Source organism: Dicentrarchus labrax, unplaced genomic scaffold (assembly GCF_905237075.1).
Source record: "Dicentrarchus labrax unplaced genomic scaffold, dlabrax2021, whole genome shotgun sequence".
Classification (NCBI taxonomy): domain Eukaryota; kingdom Metazoa; phylum Chordata; class Actinopteri; family Moronidae; genus Dicentrarchus; species Dicentrarchus labrax.
In genome coordinates, this window is record NW_026136718.1 from 23,436,764 (window position 1) to 23,456,100 (window position 19,337).

Here is a 19,337-nt window from a genome sequence, read left to right on the forward strand (position 1 = left end):
TCTTCATGTGTCTGACTGTGTTACATGTGTGTCCTCAGGTGAAACGGGTCGTGGTTTACTTGGGCAGAGATAAGACTATGCAGCTGCTGGAGGAGTTGATGTGTGAGCTTGAGTTGACTGATCCTGTTAGCTCAGCGGTCACTCACATGGACAACCCCCCCTATTACCGCATCACCTCCAGTTACAAGATCCCGTCAGTCACCTCAGGTTAATGAGAAGTCTGCACGCTTTAGTTCACAGCTTAGGTAATGTTTCCAATCCTAAATAATGTGTTTTCAATGCTAGATGGTCAATGTTTCATGTCTGATGTCCCAGGAACAACCTCCAGCAGCAATACCATGGTGCCAGGAAATGATGGTCATCATGATGGCAAGATCAAAGACTCTAACATGGAGGACAGGTATGGTGTGTCATCCCTCTCCCAGGATGGACAGACATGCATTAGATGGCATGTGTACAGAATAGATCACCAAAAAGTCATAATATATGCACATTACAGTGTTTCCTCCTCCTACTGACTACATTGTAGAGGTGTGAATTATCACTGATCTTTCGATTCGATTACGATTATCTTCGATGCGTCACGATGCTTCAAATACATTTTTCTTTTAAAGCCATATAAGATATTTGACTTGACGGAATGCATTAAGATACTGTATAGTTCAATATAATACAGTTTTCTATATTACTTCATATGGTTGTTTTCATCCAAAAATACAAGTAGTAAGATATAAACAATCTTTTTTATTTAACAGTCTGAACACAGCAGACAGCACACACACACATACATACATACACACACACACACACACACACACACACTTCCCCGATCGTGTCATTGGAAAGAGGGACAGTATTCAGTGTCTCAGCACTTTTGTCACCTATGATTGTGACCATGTCCAATGCTGCCGGAGTATTAGCTCCTCTGCTATTGTGTGATGGTTTTTTGCACCTTGCGATGTGGCGGTGTTTGTACGAGGCTAACGGTGAGTTTTTATTTACTGATGCCACGCTCACTAAATGACCGGCCTGTTGGTGATACTCATCGGGTATCCGATGAAAAAAGTCCAGTGGCTTATTGACATAACTGGGGTGTAAGGTCTCCAGGTGCCGTCTTAATTTGTGTGGTTTCATGCTGTCCACTGCCAGAGTTTTTAAACATAAAACACACACAGGTCTTTCCTCATTTCCGATCGTATTCACAGTAAACCCAAAGGCTGTGTAGGCTTTGTCGTATTTCCTGGTCTTATTAGGTTTATGCCGGTTATCGTCATTTGCTGTTCTTGCCTCTGACGTCTCCTCTGTTTTTCTTTTTACTCCTGTCAGAAACTTCTCCATCTCTCCTCCCCGTCAGTCCCCCCCTGCCTGTCGCGCCCCACTATTTGAGAGCTACTGAGAATGTTATTTTTCATTTGAATGTTTATGCCGTGGCCGGAAAATTAACGAGCGACATCATTGCGTTATAATCGCATATAATTATGGTCGGCCATTGCATCGATGCAGCATCGTCCATGTCTGCATCGTGATGCATCGATTATTTGATTAATTTCAACACCTCTACTACATTGTGCGTCTGCCCCATTTCTGATACCGTGGCGGCAGAAATTTAACAGCGGCGGGCCGCCACTCCAAAATCAACATAGATGAAACACTGCATTATGTTTGACTTGTTTGTTTGGTGTAGTAGGAGTTCAACGGTAACCAATAATAAAACCAAAGTAAAACCAATTTTTTAAAAAAGAACTTATTGGCTCTCTTACTCTGAAATATAATAAAAAAAAATTTAAAAAAATCTGTAAATCTAATACTAAAAATCTCCTGTTTGTAAGTGTAAGTCCACTTAATTAATTCAGATGAAACGCTCACAATTTATTTTAGAAACATTTTAGAGACTTTGAGACCTATGACATGTGAGATACTTTTAATTGGAACATTTTGCTGGTGCCATGGATTAGATTTAAGTTTTTGGCCGTGTGGGGAAAACAAATTATGAAATGCTGGCACTGTCTGTTTTAATCAAGTGTGTCTGTTCTGCAGTTACACCCACCTGGATATCTACAGTGGTCTGAACAGTAACCTGAACCGCCAGCACCACCGTCTGGAGTCTCGTTACAGCAGCAGCTCTGGAGGCTCCTATGAAGAGGAGAAGAGTAAGAGCAAACTCTTTGCACCACTAAAAAAAACTGAGCACTACTTAGAACTATTTCCCACCAACATTCCTGGTCATCTTCTCCCTTCTCCAGGTGACTCGATGCCACTTTATGCTAACTGGCGTTTGAAAGTGATGGATCACAACCGGCCAGAGCCTCTCCCCTTCCCTCCTACAGGGGGCTGTTGGTCTCCTCTTCTGGACTACTTGCCAGAGACAAATGCCCCTGCTGTCCCGCTCCACAGGTACACCATACACCTTTACTCTCCCTCTGTGTTATACTATTGTCTTCTTTGTCTAATTCAGCCCACATTTTCTGTTTTTCAGATGTAACATTGCAGTCATCTTACTAACAGACCTCATTGTGGACCACGGGGTCAAAGTGGAGTGGAGTGCCTACCTGCACCTCTTGCTCCATGCAATTTTCATTGGTAACACGCTTCTCAATTTATTAATATTTTAGATGTCTGTGCTTGAATAACTGGATACCACGTACCAAAAAAGCCAATTCAAATGTACATAGAAAAGTATCTTGTATGAGAATGAGTTTAATTGACCTCTCATACTTCATTACACCTCTACTTGCTAAACTCTAATATTCTCCCTCGTCTGTGTCTTGTTCCAGGGTTTGATCACCAGCACCCAGAAGTCTACGAGCACTGCAAACGTCTGCTGCTTCACCTGCTCGTTGTCCAGGGAGCAAATAGCAACGTTCAATCTGTGGCTATGGTGCTTTTACGCAACAGAGACTACAATGAGCCGAGGGTCCTGACTGTGAAGCCAGTAGCTCCAGAGTTGAACCTCACAGGTCTGTTCTTTTAAACTGATAGGATTGCTTTTTTGTCATTGCAAACCGAGAAAATTTAACAGAGAAAAACTGCAGATACTCATTTGTTATATTGCCAAAGCAGATCACTGGGTGGCAGCAACGATCAAAATATTATGGAGTATTTCTTGAGATGACTTCAAATCATGCCGTACAGCTCAATGTGTACAATGTGTGTATGTCAATCGTTCCTATAGGAGTGCAGGAGTTTTTGCCGGATTGTCAGCCATCACCTATGACAGACTCAGGCCTCAGCTCGAGCTCCACGTCATCCAGTATAAGTCTGGGGGCAGGGGGAACTGCTCTATCCCACCTCTCCCCCACACTCCTCAGTGAGGTAGATGTCACTGCTGAACAGGACGAGAAGGTCAAAGCTCTCATTGAGTTCATTACATCAAGGTGAGAAGACCCTGTTTTATTAAATTAATTATTTCCCAGAGCAATACATTTGCAGTTACCCCAGCCACTACTTGTAGTATTACAACTGCTATTACTACTACCAGCTGTGGCTAACTAACTTGGCCTAATGCATAATTTCACATGCTTAGTATGCATCAGTTTGAATCATATAGATGTTATCATGTTTCTCATTCTGTTCAATCATTTGCTTTCATGCTTCCAGCAGTGTCTGAGAGGACTGGGTATTTTTACATTGCATGGGTTTGATTTTGGGGTTGGTGTCCTATTGACTTTTTTTACCTGGTGTGATAATATCAACCTGTTGTAACTTCTTAGCTTAAATAAGTTACGTTTCCTGATGTGTGTTTGCTCTTGCGTTGTAGAAAGCGGGGCCCGCTCTGGAACCATGAGGATGTGTCGCCCAAGAACCCAAACATTAAGAGCGCTGACCAGCTGAGTGTTTTTGTCAGACACGTAGTGACTGTCTTCAAGCATTCCCAGTCAGGTCTGTATGAATCATAAATTACTTTTATGATTCCAGCTTGTGATACAAGTATGATTTAGATAGCCTCATTATATTTACCTGTATGTGTATGTGCATCCCTTCAGGTTTCCAGCTCGAGTCATTGCTGAGTGACGTAGCCCTACAAACAGCTCTGTCTTGCTCTTCTCGACACTACGCTGGTCGCTCTTTCCAGATTTTCAGGGCACTCAAGCAACCTCTGACTCCAGCTTTACTGTCTGACATTCTCTCTCGGCTGGTAGAGACTGTAGGAGACCCAGGAGAAGAGGCTCAGGTCAGAATGTAACACAATTACATGGTCCTGCTCTGCATTGGTCTAATCACACAACAGTATTGATCGCTGTACTGTTCTGAAACATTCATTTAGCTAAGGATGATTTTGACTTCAAACCTTACAGTATTGCTCAACCTGATGAAAAATTAGTCACAATTGCGTTTAGAGCACAGTTTTTCATACTTTCTGATATAAATAGAAACATTTGTTGGTGGTTACTGCAGTTTAAAACTGTGACAACCATTGTAAAGATGGAAAGGGTTGAAAAATAACCCACATTCCTGTATCTGCAAAAGATTTTACAGGAAGTAAGATGAGATAAGATGTAAGAAGTAAAAGATTTTATCTTGTGTTATCAGTTTCTCAGTCTGACCTCTGGTGTTTTTTTCTCCTTAGGGCTTTGTCATTGAACTACTCCTGACACTGGAGTCAGGCATTGACACGCTAGCAGACACAGTCAAAAACTATGACCTCCTCACTGCCTTAGCACAGTAAGTCCTCCTGTTGATAACCTCTTTATTTCAACATGTTTGACTCATCCATCCATACATTCAGTCACATACTACCTGACATACATCTTACAAAAGTCATTTACAAAATAATTTGTTTTATTTACAGTACCTCTACCCGTGATCACTTCTTGGGGCCCAAGTTTGCTGCCAACAGGAAAAGCACAGGCCAGCTGAACCTGAACAGCGGTGGTCTGTTCCATTACGCCCATACTCGCAGCAACTCTCTTCGTGCCAGCCTGATGGGTGAACGAAAAGCCGACAGACGAAGGAGTAACACCCTTGACGTAGCCGACCGACTTGGTGGTAGCCATGGAAACCTGGCACGCACGCGGAGTTTATCATCGCTAGGTGGGGGAGGGGGTCCAGGAGGGGATGCCATCCCCCCCGTGGACCCGTCAAATCTGATGGCCACTGTGTTCTGGATAGCCGCCTCACTGCTCGAGTCGGACTATGAGTTTGAGTATCTGCTGGCCCTGCGGCTACTTAACAAGCTGCTAGGCCAGCTGCCTCTGGATCGTCCAGACAGCAGAGAACGTCTGGAGAAGGTCCAGGCCAAGCTCAAGTGGTACAGCTTCCCTGGCCTGCTGCAGCTCTTCCTGAAGGGCTTCACCTCTGCTTCTACTCAGGAGCTCACCATCCACCTGCTTAGCAAGCTCATCAGTGTGTCCAGACATACACTGATAGACCCTTCACAAGTGGCAGGTCAGTGTGGAGGACTGAGAATGTGCATACTGTTGACTTAATCATGGATTACATTTTTTATAAAAGATTTGTTTCCCGTTTACAACACTTACTGTTTGTATAGTGTATTTGTTGCTGACTGTGCCAGATGATTCTGTGTAACAAACTATCTGTGAAGTCATCGAAACTGTTTGAAAAAGGGCAGGCACTTTCAAATAATACTCAGCAGGTGATTGGACGAACCAGCTGTCTATCATTGCTATCACCATCTGTCACCAGCAAACTTCAACCAACCAGATCAGCTGACCATATAACATCGTCAAACTCTTATGAAGTCAGTCGGGAGAAGAGCAGAAACGTCTTCCATCAAGAAAAGCCTTCAGTGCCATTCTTTTCTCTTCCAGTTAGGAAATACTCTCTAGTTCTGGTATAACTGATGCTAGCAGCATCTGTGCTAACTTCTTTAGCAGCCGCCATTGTTGTTTTCAAGCAAACAGTCACTTCTCACTCATACCTAGCATTCAGCCATGCCCATAGCTCATGCAATAGCTGCCAGTAGTTCCTCATGGGACGCAAATTGGTCCGAACCACTGTGGTTTGGACACAAGCGCATAGCATAGATAGATTCTTGCATGATTTTGTGATCTCACAAGTCAGGCTGCCTAGAGAGATTACAATACCAATGGAGTTGCACAAAAGCATTTCTTCTTCTCCGAATGGTCCATTCATTATTAGTTATGTTGATATCACTAATTGCTTTGGACTACTTTGCTAATCATGCAATTCGGTGTTCAACGTCTTCCTCTCTACAGGTTTTCCTTTGAATATCCTGTGCCTCCTACCACATCTCATCCAGCACTTTGACAGCCCCACTCCTTTCTGTAAGGAGACAGCTGATAAGATAGCCAAGGTGTGTGCGGACGAGAAGTCAGCCACTCTCTCCAACCTTGCCCACATGATGAGCCTGTACAGCACACACAGCTATTCCCGCGACTGTACCAACTGGATTAACGTGGTCTGTCGCTATCTCCACGATGCCTTCGCTGAGATAACCTTGAACCTGGTCACTTACTTGGCTGAGGTACGCAAGATGAAGATCAAGCTTGTTGCTGTTAATCACATATGGGGAGAATAAGCCAGTAATGTGTCTCTTTCTCTCTCAGCTGCTAGAGAAGGGCCTTCCCAGCATGCAACAGTCCTTGTTGCAGATCATCTACAGCCTGCTGAGTCACATTGATCTATCAGCAGCCCCTGTCAAACAGTTCAACCTGGAGATCATGAAGATCATTGGCAAATATGTTCAGGTGAGTAAATATCGATCAAATTGCTATTCTTGTTACTTATTTACTCAGTTGCTTAGTGGGTAGAGTAAATGTATGTAGTTGTGTAATATTTCATATTTTTAATACTACTACTACTACTACTACTACTACATTATTTTCTGCAAATAGCAGTACCAGGAATCTAAGCCTAGTTCTCTGCCGTAGCAGGCAAAAACTTTACCCATGTTTGCCATATGTTTAATAAAAGTTGTTTGGTTTTTTTACTGGGCACAACCTATTTTTACATGCAGCTTGGTGTATGTGAATACTGGGATCATCAAATAGGAGCACAATTGAGAATAAGAAAGAATAACATATCTTACAGGCTCTTTGTCTAGGGGCCTTTTTGATGCAGCTAGAGCTCTTTATGAAAGCCTTTTACTAGACCTGACCCAGGGCACTATATGCTTCTGAATCACAACTTCATCTGACAGTTACAACATTATTCCCTTAGGCCGATTCTGTACTGGCTTACAGTACAGTGATGCCTTTGGTAGAAGGTATTGTGTTTGTGCGTGTACAGTATACTCCTGCATTGTTGTATTTGTTTGGCATCCTTTCAAGGTTCCCTGACATTAACACAGGCCATACATTGTAGAAAATGGTACAGAATACAAATGGCTTCAGAGATTGAGTCTATAGCTGCTGTGGGTAGGGTATGGTTTGGCCTTCTGAGGGAAATATGTCCATTCATATTCACGCATTCTCCATAAACACCCACACAGCCTGATGTTTCACAATGGAATCATTATATTTCTGTTTGTTTTTTTTGTTTTTTACAGAGCCCACACTGGAAGGAGGCCCAAAACATTCTTAAGTTGGTGGTGTCTCGCTCAGCCAGCCTTGTCGTCCCAGACGATGTGCAGCGCTCGTATAGCACAGAATCATGCGGCTCTCCAGAAATTGCCTTCACACGCATATTTAACAACTCTTCGAAGGAGCTGCCTGGCAAAACTCTGGACTTCCACTTTGACATCTCGGAGGTCAGTGTCCTCCCACTTCAGTTTTTACAATTTACTTCAGTGTTTTCACTTGCTGTATTTTATTGCTAACTGGCATTATTTTACTCTATAGACACCAATTATAGGGCATAAATATGGTGACCAGCGTACTGCAGCAGGCCGCAACGGAAAGCCGCAGGTGATTGCCGTAACTAGGAGTACCTCCTCCACATCATCCGGCTCCAACTCTAATGGTTTGGTGCCAGTGAGCTGGAAGAGACCACAACTCTCTCAGGTACCTGCTCAAACAGACACACCACATCCAACACTACTGTATGTACTAAACCAGGTAGCAGTAAATGGGGTTTCAAGCAAATGTAGCACAACCCCCACCATTTTTGTCTCTCTAGTGCAGCAGTGCGAGCAGCAATGAATGGGCCCTCATACTCCACGCACGTCAGGGTGTGCTGTGGCTGCATCATGCTTCAGCGCATCATAGATTTGAGATGTGGGTCCAAGAGGCTTTTTTGTACATCTGGACATGATCTACATGTGTACCGATTTTCATACATATCATGCCACAGGGGCTTCAGTTTAGGGCCACCTTAGGGACCATTTTGCCACGGTCATGTGCGAGACCCATGTCATATGTACGTTTTTGCCACGACTGACGTGTGCTGTGTTTCATGAGGACCAAAGCGTGTTGCAACCACCAAAAATGCGATTTACTTTGGTTCAAAATAATAATTATAGAAATCTGAGCAGTTTCAGTAGGGCCTCACTGCCGTCACTGCTTGGGCCCTAATTAGTTGTTTCCATTGTATGTTGTTGCACGTTGAAACTAACGTTTCCATATCAGCCAAGTCTAAAAGCTTTTTTGCACTTTTTTGGCATTTCCACTCAGCAGAAAATGATGCAGAAATTGAAAATGCCACTACTAATTAATAGACAAGCTTCATCAGCACCAGCTCCGATCCAGATGTATCTGTTGTTTGGATTTGATATACCCAAACCACCAATACCAGATAACCTGGTCTCAGAGACAGAATCAGAACAAAATACTTGACGCATAGATTTTTCTTTTTCATCAGAATATCTTGAGCTCTGTGTTTTGAACCCACTCAGGCATATAAACGTTTATTTTAATAAATCCCCTTTTTTTAAACACAACATTGCAGTCACACAGTTACAAGTATCAAAATGTTTGCTTCCTCCATCTAGGATATCATGGAGCACACGTGGTACTTTGTTGTTTGACAAGTGAACTAAACATTAACAAATTATTTTGTCCAGTATTTAAACTAAATCAATAAATACACCTAATGGTAAATAATTGTTTTTGTTTCACTCACTTTCACTCTGTGTTGCTTATAGCATGGACCTGCTGTCAGAGTGTGTTGTATGTTGTACAAATATTAAAAGACTTTCTCGTTATGTTAATGTATTGTTTTTACAGAGAAGAACCAGAGAGAGGCTGATGAATGTCCTGTCTTTATGTGGCCCAGAGTCTGGCATTCCCAAAAATCCATCTGTAAGACTCCTCTCCTACTCTAAAGCCTCAGACAAGGTCTCTGTAAATTCTCTGTTAAGAATACTGCTGTGGTTGCTTTATTGTCTTTTTGTTGTTGTTGATATCGCTTTATTTTATTTTTGTCTGAATAATTTTTACGGAAATACAACAATTGTATTTTACTAGTTGAGAACAAAGTGTCTTTCCTTCATTTCAACGCAGGTGGTATTCTCCTCCAATGAGGATCTGGACTCTGCCGACCAGCAGACCAGTCTCATACCCACAGTGGAGGAGGTGGTCAGAGAAGAGGACGTGCAGGGAGAAGATACGGGCAGTGAGCAGCAGTTTGGCGTCTTCAAGGACTTTGACTTCTTAGATGTGGAGTTGGAGGATGCCGAGGTGAGAAATTACATTAAATTTGACACACACACAAAAAGGCTTGTTTGTGTGTGTCAAATTGTCTCGTGGGTGGAGAGCATAACTTTGCATAAATCATTTTTAAATCATTTTCCAATGCACTCAAATGTATGGAGTGCAGGGAACTTGATGCAAGTATAACTGCACACTATTTTCACTTCTTCTCAAATACTTGCATAGTAGTTGAGCAACTTTTCATCTCTACATTTGTACCATACTGTTAGTTGTGTTGTTCCAGATTAACAACATTACTGTCTTGTTTGTCCAACTTGCGTCTTATTTGTTCTGACTGCTGTAGTTGAAACACTTCTGTGTTTTGTTACTGTCTTAAGTCTACTAACATACTTATTCCTTCTCTTCTCTTGCCACAAGGAGTTGCAGGTAAGTCTGTGGGCCAGACATCTTTTTAGAGATGCAGTTCACTGCAGTGCCCCAGTGTCTCTGTGTTGTCACCACATAAAGTGCTGTAGTGCTCTTTGATTTCTAATTGTGGCTACTGTGGTTGTGAACCCATTACTTTTATAGTTTTAGAACATTGCATCATTTACCATCCCAAATCATCCACTCATGCATTCATGTGTTATTTTTTTTCTTTCCTTGGAATGTTAATATACATTATTTGTTTGTCTTGTGCTTTGTTTCCCTGCTTTGTGAAATCTTCCACAGACCCTTCTATTGTTTGCACTGTGTCTCACTGCTGTTGTCTTGGTTGTCCTGCAGGGGGAGAGCATGGACAACTTCAACTGGGGGGTACGTCGACGCTCTCTGGAGAGCATGGACAAAGGGGACACGCCGTCTTTGCAAGAGTGCCAGTACACAGGCAGCACGCCAAGCCTCAACCTCACCAACCACGAGGACACTGATGAATCGTCTGAGGAGGAGGTACTGAGCGCTAGCCAGATTCTCACCCGCTCTGGCCTTGTAAGTCTCACTCTAATCAGGGTCCCCAACTCCCCCAATCCAACCCACCATGCTCCTCACACAGCCCGCTGGCATGGTGTGCGCGTGTGTGTGTGTGCGTGCTGAGCTGGACCTGCTGCCAGTGTGGACAGGGGCTAGATGCTTGCTTCTTCGCTGGTGGTAGATTCCCCCTTCAAACCCTCAGCCCAGTCCCTCTACCTCTGACTGCTAGATTAATGCTATTGTCCTTTGTCATATTTGTTTTTATTTTTCCGGTAAGTACAGTTTAGTTATGTCCAAATAAGTTCATATTAACTCAAGGTAAATCCCTGATAACAAGACAACAACTTTTTTTTAATGATTGAATAAAATTCTTAAATACATGTAATCAAGTATCAAATATAAGTGTTATAATTCAGAATAACAGCATGTTCCTTTGCATTTTTAAAAAAAAAAAGTGAGGCTGCTTTTCTCTTCTATCTCTTCTCTGCTTTGATTTGCTTTGCGAGCAAGGTCTTATCCAAAGCTGCCAATAATAATGCCATTAATACAAATGTTTTACCTCAGTCTAATGGGGACGTTTTCTTTATCTCTTCTTCTGCTCCTTGATCTTGGTAGTGCACGGTGAGAGAATGAGCTTTTGCCTCTAGTGGATATTTGCCCCAGAAATGTTTGTAGTCATCCAGTATTACTCTGTTCCACTAGAAATAAGCATGCAGCATTTATGTGTATGCTTAAACAGAATTTTGAAAGAGATTGGTGTAATATATAATTAATGTTATTGATGTTGGAAATAATCTTTTTGCCTGACGCAATCTGAAAAAGCTGAATCATTGAATGGAAAACTAAAATGACTAAACATGCGCTGCTTGGTACAGAAATGTGTAATGTCATTTGTTTGTTCAACTGCAAATAATAAGCAACACAAATCATTACTGTTAAAACCTGAATTCAGTATTGTAGTAACTCCAAAAAATAACAAGCATATATTGAACAAAGTGACCAATGGATTGTAAACTGGTATAGTTATTATTGAGAGCTCATTTTATACTAACATATCAAACCCAGCACATCATCAAAGTATGTTGAACCCCACAGTAAGGTCATATTAAGTATCAGCAATGTGTATCAGTGCTTTAAAGTTTAGAGAAGGATTTATTTGGCAGCAGAATGCTTAAATACACCGACCAATTTATCTTAATTTTGAACTTGTATTTTGTACTTAATCAAGGTTTGGATCAAACCAGAGGACGTTTAATACAATCTGTATTGTGGTCCCAACAGAGAATGCTCAGCAGTCCTTGTGTTTTTCTTCTCCAGCTTAACAGCGACTCTGCTACCGATGATACCGCATCCAACCATGTGGACTCTCTGCAGCAGTCTCAAGAATCGTCCAGCAGTGCTCTGACCGAGGAGGCAACTGTCCTACCATCTCTGCCCTCCTGCCCTCGACTGGATAGCCCCATGTTGGAGATGGCCCACTCAGACAGCACCAGCAGCCAGCTGCCTGAGGTGCGATCAATCAGGAGCAGCAATAAACTGTGGTGCTCGGGTGCTTTCTAGCTTGCCTTTGTCTTTCTGTTCAACCTTTTTATCTGCTTTTTCTGTGCTTCTTGGCTTGTCTGTCATTGAAAGGGAGGATCAGCTACCTTCAGGGAGTTTTGGATGGGGTAAAAGTGCTGGTTCTTTAACTGTCTGCCTGCTGTGGGGTGAAGACATTGTGTACTGCTTTTGCTGCTTCTAACTCCCTCTACCAGCCCTTGCTTTATTGTTTTGCTCTGGTTGTGGTTACTGAAGAATAGCCCGCCTCTTACTCCTTTTTAATGGTATATGTGGTTACTAGTTACGCGGTGGGGCTTGCATGTGTGCGGGGCTTGCTTCCTTCTGTGATTTGGGGAGAGATGAAACCAAAAGCTCACCTCAGGTTAGCTGTTACTGCTCACCTCCAATAACACAGCAACTGACCATTCCAACTAAATCCTCCATTAAAAACTTGTGAAATGGACACCAGCTTTATCTTCGACAAAAGCATGTGTGAGTATAAGTCCATTACAAGTGGTGTGTTAACCTTAAAAATGCAGTTAAGTGAAAACCAGTGGTGCTCTAGCCAATTAGACTCCTTTCAGTTTGCGATCATATTAACATGCTGTAGCCTTTCTTGTGATGAACAGCTTTGCTATCCACTGCTACTGACATTTATCACTTATACTAACAATGGTGAGTATCTTAATTTGCATCTGCACATACAATGTGGGAATTTTAGTTTAAATCATATGGCCCAATCTTTTACCTTCAGATATAGGGATATAGGAATAGTCTTGGCTCATACATATTTATTGTAAGTAGGTATTCCTACCCCTCAGTGATGGTGCTCTACACCCAGAACTGAATGTAACTTTCTTAGGAACTCGATCTAGCCAATGGTCTCAATGTCATCCCAAGGACATCTCCCCCATCACAGCCCCAGCTCTTAGTGTAATGAGCCCTAGATAAGACCATCAATACTCTTACTCATTCCCTCCAGGATGGCCACGACCACTTCTAAAAGCTTTCTGTAATATAGCTGCTGTCTCTGTGATGTACTGGCTGCCTGCCACACTCAGCGTTCCCAATGCATTAGACTTTTTGAATAAAAAAAAAAAAACAAGGCAAGAAAAAAAACAAGTGCTCTTAATTAGAGCCCCATCTCTGTGTCATCTCACAACGTATCCCTCCTCCATGTTTGTACTTTACGTCACCATGGTTACTTTACATATGGAATTTATCAGGACTTTGAGACACTGTAGTTATTTTTTGTGTATTTAGTTCGATTATAAAACTGTAGCCTCTCTTATTGTGTGTAGCCACTGTTGATTACTGCTGTTTGGTGAATTTGTTATGTTGCTAATGCTGTCCATTATTTATGTGTACTTATGGAGTGCAGGCCATAAATCAGTCCATACAGATAGAATGTGCGTCAGTGAGTAGGAGCCAACAGGACAGCAGATGAATGAGATGTACATGCTCTGTCGTTTCACCACAATGCTACTGTTTTATTAGCAATAAGGTTGAGTTTTTAATGGCATTACAGTGATATATTGATATTGGCTTCTGTCTATTGATTCTTTTCTTTTTCTTTAATTTCTCATGAGAGACGTAAGCTGATAGAGTGACATAAAGACCAGTCTCCAAGGAAGTAAACGTAGTAGAAATTGCTGACTTAAAAGTCCCTCTTGTATAATTGAAGCTAATATGTGCTCTTAAGCACAGGCTATAGCAGTCTTAATTCAGCCTATAATAGAGGTTCAGAAGTGGAGCTGCGTTCTTGAACTGATATTAGTGCCGCTGTTGTCATGACAACCAGGCAATCTTAACTGTTGAAAAAAAGATCATTTTAATGTACATTATGCTGTATTATTTGCCGAACTGCACCTGAGTGCCCCCTTCTGGCCTGTGTTACAGGATGCTGTAAGCATGACCGCAGCAGATGAGCTAAGCAGCAGTGTGAGTGAGGACACGGGGTTTTGCAGCGCCCCCCCTCTGCCTTCTGACCCAGGGGAACTGTGTGACCTCCCGGACTCGCAGGACCCTCCGGATGCTCAGGAACCCCAGGAGACCCAGGACCCTCATGAAGACCTGGATCCAGCCCCCCCTCCCCCGCCGGCCATAGACACTCCACCGGGGTCCCTCTGTGAGGAGGAATCCCAAACAGTCCTGCCTCTGTCTCTGCCCCTGTCCATGCCACCAGAGACAAAGACAGATCCAGATCCGGACCCAGACATCACCTGTGGCTCTGTGTGGGAGGAGAATGTGACACAGGCCTTGAAGGAGCTGGATGAGCGCTGTGAGGAGGAGGAGGCCGACTTCTCTGGCATGTCCAGGTAAGCGGATTGTTTTGGATCAAGATCACTCAAAAAAGTTTTACAGAGAATCTGAAAAGATGCATTCAATGTCACGATTTCCCCATCAGTGTTCTGTAAAAATCTGTAACCTAAAGGAGAAATTAATCCTGGTCTCCGGGTTTTTTTAACACACATAGATTGCTGGGAACCACTAAAAACTTGACCCTTTAGGGCATCATTCCATATGAAAATTTCAAAAGATTTACTTAGATTTTTTCCGTGCATCCAAATGGTTTTACAAAGATCTCATAACATACTAGAGTTATTGGAAAAAACACATACAGGGATGTAAAAGACAACGCCAAAAATAAGAAGTCTTATCACAGCCTCACCTGAAAATAAACAGCTCCTTCACTAAAATCAAAAGAATTTATTCCATTTGTATGAAATATAATATTGGACTTATTAGGCATCAGGGAGCAAACATGCACTAGTGTTACGTCACACATTTAATGAACAAGGCAGTTGTTTGAAGTTGGAAGCAAGATGAGATGCAACAAGTTTAGGGTAGCAAGTTCTTGATTGATTGTGACTGATTGATTGATAACATTGTATGTTTGCTTTGTAGTTACTTATTAGAGCAGCATGGTGCAGCGTCTGAAAACTTTTTCAACACTTCTTCACTTCTTCCAACCCTGCTAACCAATTTTGTGGCTGAAACACTGATTGGAAAGCTACGTCTATACTTCTATGATGCTGTACAGCTTACATTTGTTGATTTTTAATTGAAACTACAAGCATTTACATTATGGTCTTCAATTTTTTTATTGTAATAAAAAGTCAATAGTTGGTGAAACAGTAGTTGAAGACAAAAGAACTGCTTATGGATTACAGTATGTGGCCAGACTACCTAGGCTTTTGAGATGGTATGATGGGTAATTTCTTCCTTGGCATGACTCCCATGTGGGCTGGAACTATGAAGGAGGGCCAGAGTTGGCTGGCTCCAATCCACATTTAAACATTCCCTCTTCAAGGTGGGCCAACTCTGGCTGTAGGACAATTGTAAAGTCAGGGTTTTAAACTACACTGAAGCAATATGATGAAGCAATGCTGAACAAACATGCATACACACACACACACACACACACACGCACACGCGCACACACACACAGTCACATGCATCACTCTACTCAAGGTCTTTGACTTAGCTAAGCCATGCATGATTGATGGGCAAGTGTGGTGTACTCTGAGTGATTGTCTGAACACAGCAGGTCACTAACCAGTTTAGTGTTTTTATACGTATGAGGATTTATGTGAGCGGGAGAGAGCAAGATAAAAACAACTCAGCAACGTTCTACCTCCGTGAGGTTGGGAGCTGGCTCTGTTTTGCAGAAGTGTGTGTGTGTGTGTGTGTGTGTGTGTGTGTGTGTTACCCAGCTTGTATAGAGCTCTCTGCAGTCCTGTGTGGGATGGGAGTGCAGTGTGCTAGTGCTGTTAGCAGTTGCAGCACAACCGAGCTGCAGACAAGGGGAGAGAGTGAGGGGAAGAGAAGCGGTAGTTGGGGTGAGGATGAGGACAGAGACTGTGTCCGCTACAGCGCTTGGCAGCGCAGGCTTTAGATACTTATATTCTGTCTGCTTCTTCAGGCTGTTTGGTCCTACAGGCCTGTGAGTATCTGTACGTGCATCTTTGGGAGAGAGAGAGATGTTTGCGTGATGCTAAAATGCTAATAGCTCATATGTTGTTATTATGCTAGAGCACTGCAGTAGATTAGAGCTCTCAATGTACTGCAGCAAAATCTGCAGTGAGGGAGGCAGAGATACAGCGATGTGAGGTTGTTTACTTGCTGCGAGTGAGGATGAGCATGTGTGTGTGTTTACATTTGTCCTTCACTAAAGACTGAGGGGAGTGTAGAACATGTTGGATTGTAGCTTATTGGCCCCTGTGTGTGTGTTTCAGTCAAGATGAAGGTGACGCAGACTGCTTCCCAGAGATTCAGGCCTCTCCGCCCCCTTCGCCCTTCCTCTCTGCTATCCTGGCAGCATTCCAGCCTGTTGCCTATGACAATGAGGAAGATGCTTGGCGTTGCCATGTCAACCAGATGTTGTCAGATACAGATGGTTCCTCCGCTGTTTGCACTTTCCACGTGTTCTCCCGACTCTTTCAGGTAAATGCTTTCTCTGTGGTTATTTTTGCATCTTTGGTTGGCAGGACTGCACGTTATGTATTGCATCTACAATCTGTTCACGATTGAGCTTTCGCAACAAATTTTTTTCTGTCCTTTTTTGATTCCACGTCCTTGTTTAATATAGAGCATTCAGAGGAAATTTGGCTCCATTACACACGCATCTGTTCGCTTTCTCGGGGAAAGGCTCCAGCGAATGGGCAATCAGTTCCTCAGCTCCCTGGAAGTCATGACGTCTCGCTCGCAGTGCCCCACTGTGCTGCTGGATGCAGAGACGGTGAGGCTGTTCTGCATGGTTGTCTGCAATAATTTTAATAAAACTGATAGAGCTAAAATACAACAACATGGTCGCAGTAAAATGTACCTATTAGTGCTGCATGTTATGCATATTCCTTAATGTATATGTGTGTCCTTCTGTAGATATTTTTGTGTCATGTATTGTGTATGTATTGGGTGGTGTTGTGGGTTAATGTATGTGGTGTCCTGTCTTGCTGTTGTAGCTGGTCTCTTGTGGACTGTTGGAGACTCTGAAGTTTAGTGTGCTGGAGTTGCAGGAACACCTGGACACCTACAACGCCAAGAGAGAAGCAGCAGAGCTTGTAAGTCACCACACATCTTCACCATATCTGCTCTCCCATTCTCTTTGAACCCTTTTCCCTCAGGACACATTGCTCACATCCTCCATAGTTCTCAAGACTGCCACAACTGCAGTTTAAGTTGCTGTGTCAGGATGCATTTGTGTGTGACTCTAAGGAACTGCCTCATAATAATGGCCAAGAGAGATGGGCTTAGGAAGTGTCTGTAAATTGCCCTCTATCCCTATGCCATCACACCATGGACAGCCAAGAGGGCATGGAGACAAATAGCTGATGCTGTACAAGATAAGCCCCGGTCTGTCTCATCAGCGGGGCAGACATTGAATCAGTGTTTTGTATGAGTAGATTTAGCTGCCGTTAGTGTCTGCATCACTAGTTACATCCCCCCTGCTGAGGGGATAAAAATAACCCTCAGCACTCCTAAATCAGTTATAGAAGGCCAGGCAGAAGAAGCTGTGAGGGGTGGGAGGAGGAACGAAGGGGGAGGGGAATGAAGAAATGAGATTGCAGAGGGTTCTGGGATGCAGGGGCGCTAATTGAATGAGACGGCAATAGTCCCTGGAGGGCTAGATACCATCCCGTGCTCTGGAACAGGCCTTCTTTAATTCGCTAAGTACAACACACTTATTAAATCTCCTCCCTGACCAACCTTTATTATATATGTACACAAATGTAGATGCAGAGAATCCAGGGGAGAGAAAAAGCTCCTGTATTGCCTCTGTTACCAATCTCCTCTTCCCTCCCCTAATCCTTATGATTTTTTTTGTCACCCATTCCTGTCCTGTCAACCCTGTAGTGGCTGGAGAACTGCAGGAAAACATTTGGGGACAAAGACAGCAGCCAACGACTCAATACTCATGCACAGGTAGGAATGAACACTTTGTTGGTTTGTAATTTGTGTTGATCAATAGGACTTTTAGGAATCCGGTGGGAAAATGGTTAAAGACTGCAACTGAATAATAAATGGATGCATTTTGTAAGCAGTGAGGTTTCTGCGTTAAAACTTAAGGTCCAAGTGAAATGAAATCGGATGTTTTTGTCTGCTAGAGCATACATATCTGCTGTGTAAATCACGTGTCATGTGTTCTGCTTTTGTAATATTTATTTAGTTTCCCTCCTAGTTTTTCATATATTTGTCAGAATCCCATTAGTTCTCTGTCTACGTAGATGGAGAACCAGTTTCCATACAGCCAATCAAACGGCTACATTTTATTGTACCATATTTGTGTAAAGCAGTAAAATCAGCGTTCTATCACACTGAGCCAGACAGCAGCTACACAAGAGCCACAGACTTAGAACAAGGATCCACATTAACCTTTCTGCTAAGGTCTCCTTCTTATATCACTTACAAACAAACATTAACCGGGGAAAAGTTCACCGCTAACACCAGTTTGCAGGCTAGATGGCATTAAACTGCATGTCAACATACCTGCAACTGATGCTGGTGTGGTCCATACTCTTAGATGCCACTAACACACTCTGCCCATGACATGTAATTACAGCAGGTCCTGCCAGGGCTCTGCATGCCAACTGCTGTCAATCAAACAATCACACACAGACACCAACACGCGCTCCAGAAGATATTTTCCCAAAGGACTTATTTTGCTTCCTTTTTGATACAGAGAAAATATTAATAGTATATTTAAAATATTATATATTTAAGATGCTGTGATTTCAGCATCTTGTAGGGTTTATTGTCTTATGAAACTCTACTTCAACTTATAATTTGTTTGGCATACCGTATTAATTATCAAAATATGTACATTTTAGGAGATAATAAAGTCAAAGAGAATGAAGAAAGAGGACAATTTGAAATTACACTTTTTTACTCCGTTGTCCTCAGTCTTTGCGTGGTCTCTCACTCCCCGTCCTACAGTTGTTGATTTCTTGACATTGCTTGAGATCTTCTCGCACAGATCTGCGGACACCACGCTCACAGCTTCCCTCTGCTTAGGTTAAACTGATGTGCTGCTTTAAGTCACAAGGGGCGACACATTCAGAGGTCTTTTACTCCTCTCTCCTTCCTCCTCCTGTAGCCTCTACCATATCTTTTCTCTGCTCCATCATACATGCTGTTATTCAGCCTCTCACAATAAAGGTTTCTGTAACTGCTGAAGGGAGCCTGTATGTGTTTCGGCTCCCAGCCTCCTCTGACCTGTGTGAAGGGAAGATAATAAAGCAGCGCTCCTTGCCCGTCAGGTCACTGTGTCTCAGCTGCCATGTTAAAGCTCACTAATTCTTGGTCTTTCTCTCCTTCTGTTTTGTTTGTTTTTTTGTTTTT

At 42.8% G+C, this 19,337-nt stretch overlaps 1 protein-coding gene across 19 annotated transcripts in view; it reads left to right on the forward strand.

Annotated features, from left to right (window-relative positions):
* Positions 1-19,337, forward strand: part of fryl (furry homolog, like) — a 68,536-nt gene that overhangs the window by 43,442 nt on the left and 5,757 nt on the right. For 10 of the 19 annotated variants that reach the window (XM_051376269.1, XM_051376267.1, XM_051376266.1 and 7 more), the window contains 24 exons: positions 39-207; positions 286-400; positions 2,038-2,150; positions 2,244-2,394; positions 2,477-2,580; positions 2,775-2,957; positions 3,173-3,374; positions 3,758-3,879; positions 3,984-4,171; positions 4,568-4,662; positions 4,790-5,385; positions 6,177-6,445; positions 6,528-6,668; positions 7,469-7,669; positions 7,761-7,922; positions 9,084-9,194; positions 9,360-9,536; positions 10,275-10,475; positions 11,775-11,966; positions 13,896-14,314; positions 16,235-16,442; positions 16,588-16,737; positions 16,961-17,059; positions 17,853-17,921. In XM_051376269.1, the coding sequence (XP_051232229.1) occupies positions 39-207; positions 286-400; positions 2,038-2,150; positions 2,244-2,394; positions 2,477-2,580; positions 2,775-2,957; positions 3,173-3,374; positions 3,758-3,879; positions 3,984-4,171; positions 4,568-4,662; positions 4,790-5,385; positions 6,177-6,445; positions 6,528-6,668; positions 7,469-7,669; positions 7,761-7,922; positions 9,084-9,194; positions 9,360-9,536; positions 10,275-10,475; positions 11,775-11,966; positions 13,896-14,314; positions 16,235-16,442; positions 16,588-16,737; positions 16,961-17,059; positions 17,853-17,921 (4,437 nt within the window). The remainder of the gene's footprint in view (positions 1-38; positions 208-285; positions 401-2,037; positions 2,151-2,243; positions 2,395-2,476; positions 2,581-2,774; positions 2,958-3,172; positions 3,375-3,757; positions 3,880-3,983; positions 4,172-4,567; positions 4,663-4,789; positions 5,386-6,176; positions 6,446-6,527; positions 6,669-7,468; positions 7,670-7,760; positions 7,923-9,083; positions 9,195-9,359; positions 9,537-10,274; positions 10,476-11,774; positions 11,967-13,895; positions 14,315-16,234; positions 16,443-16,587; positions 16,738-16,960; positions 17,060-17,852; positions 17,922-19,337) is intronic. The other 9 variants (XM_051376259.1, XM_051376261.1, XM_051376272.1 and 6 more) reach the window with 4 other exon arrangements.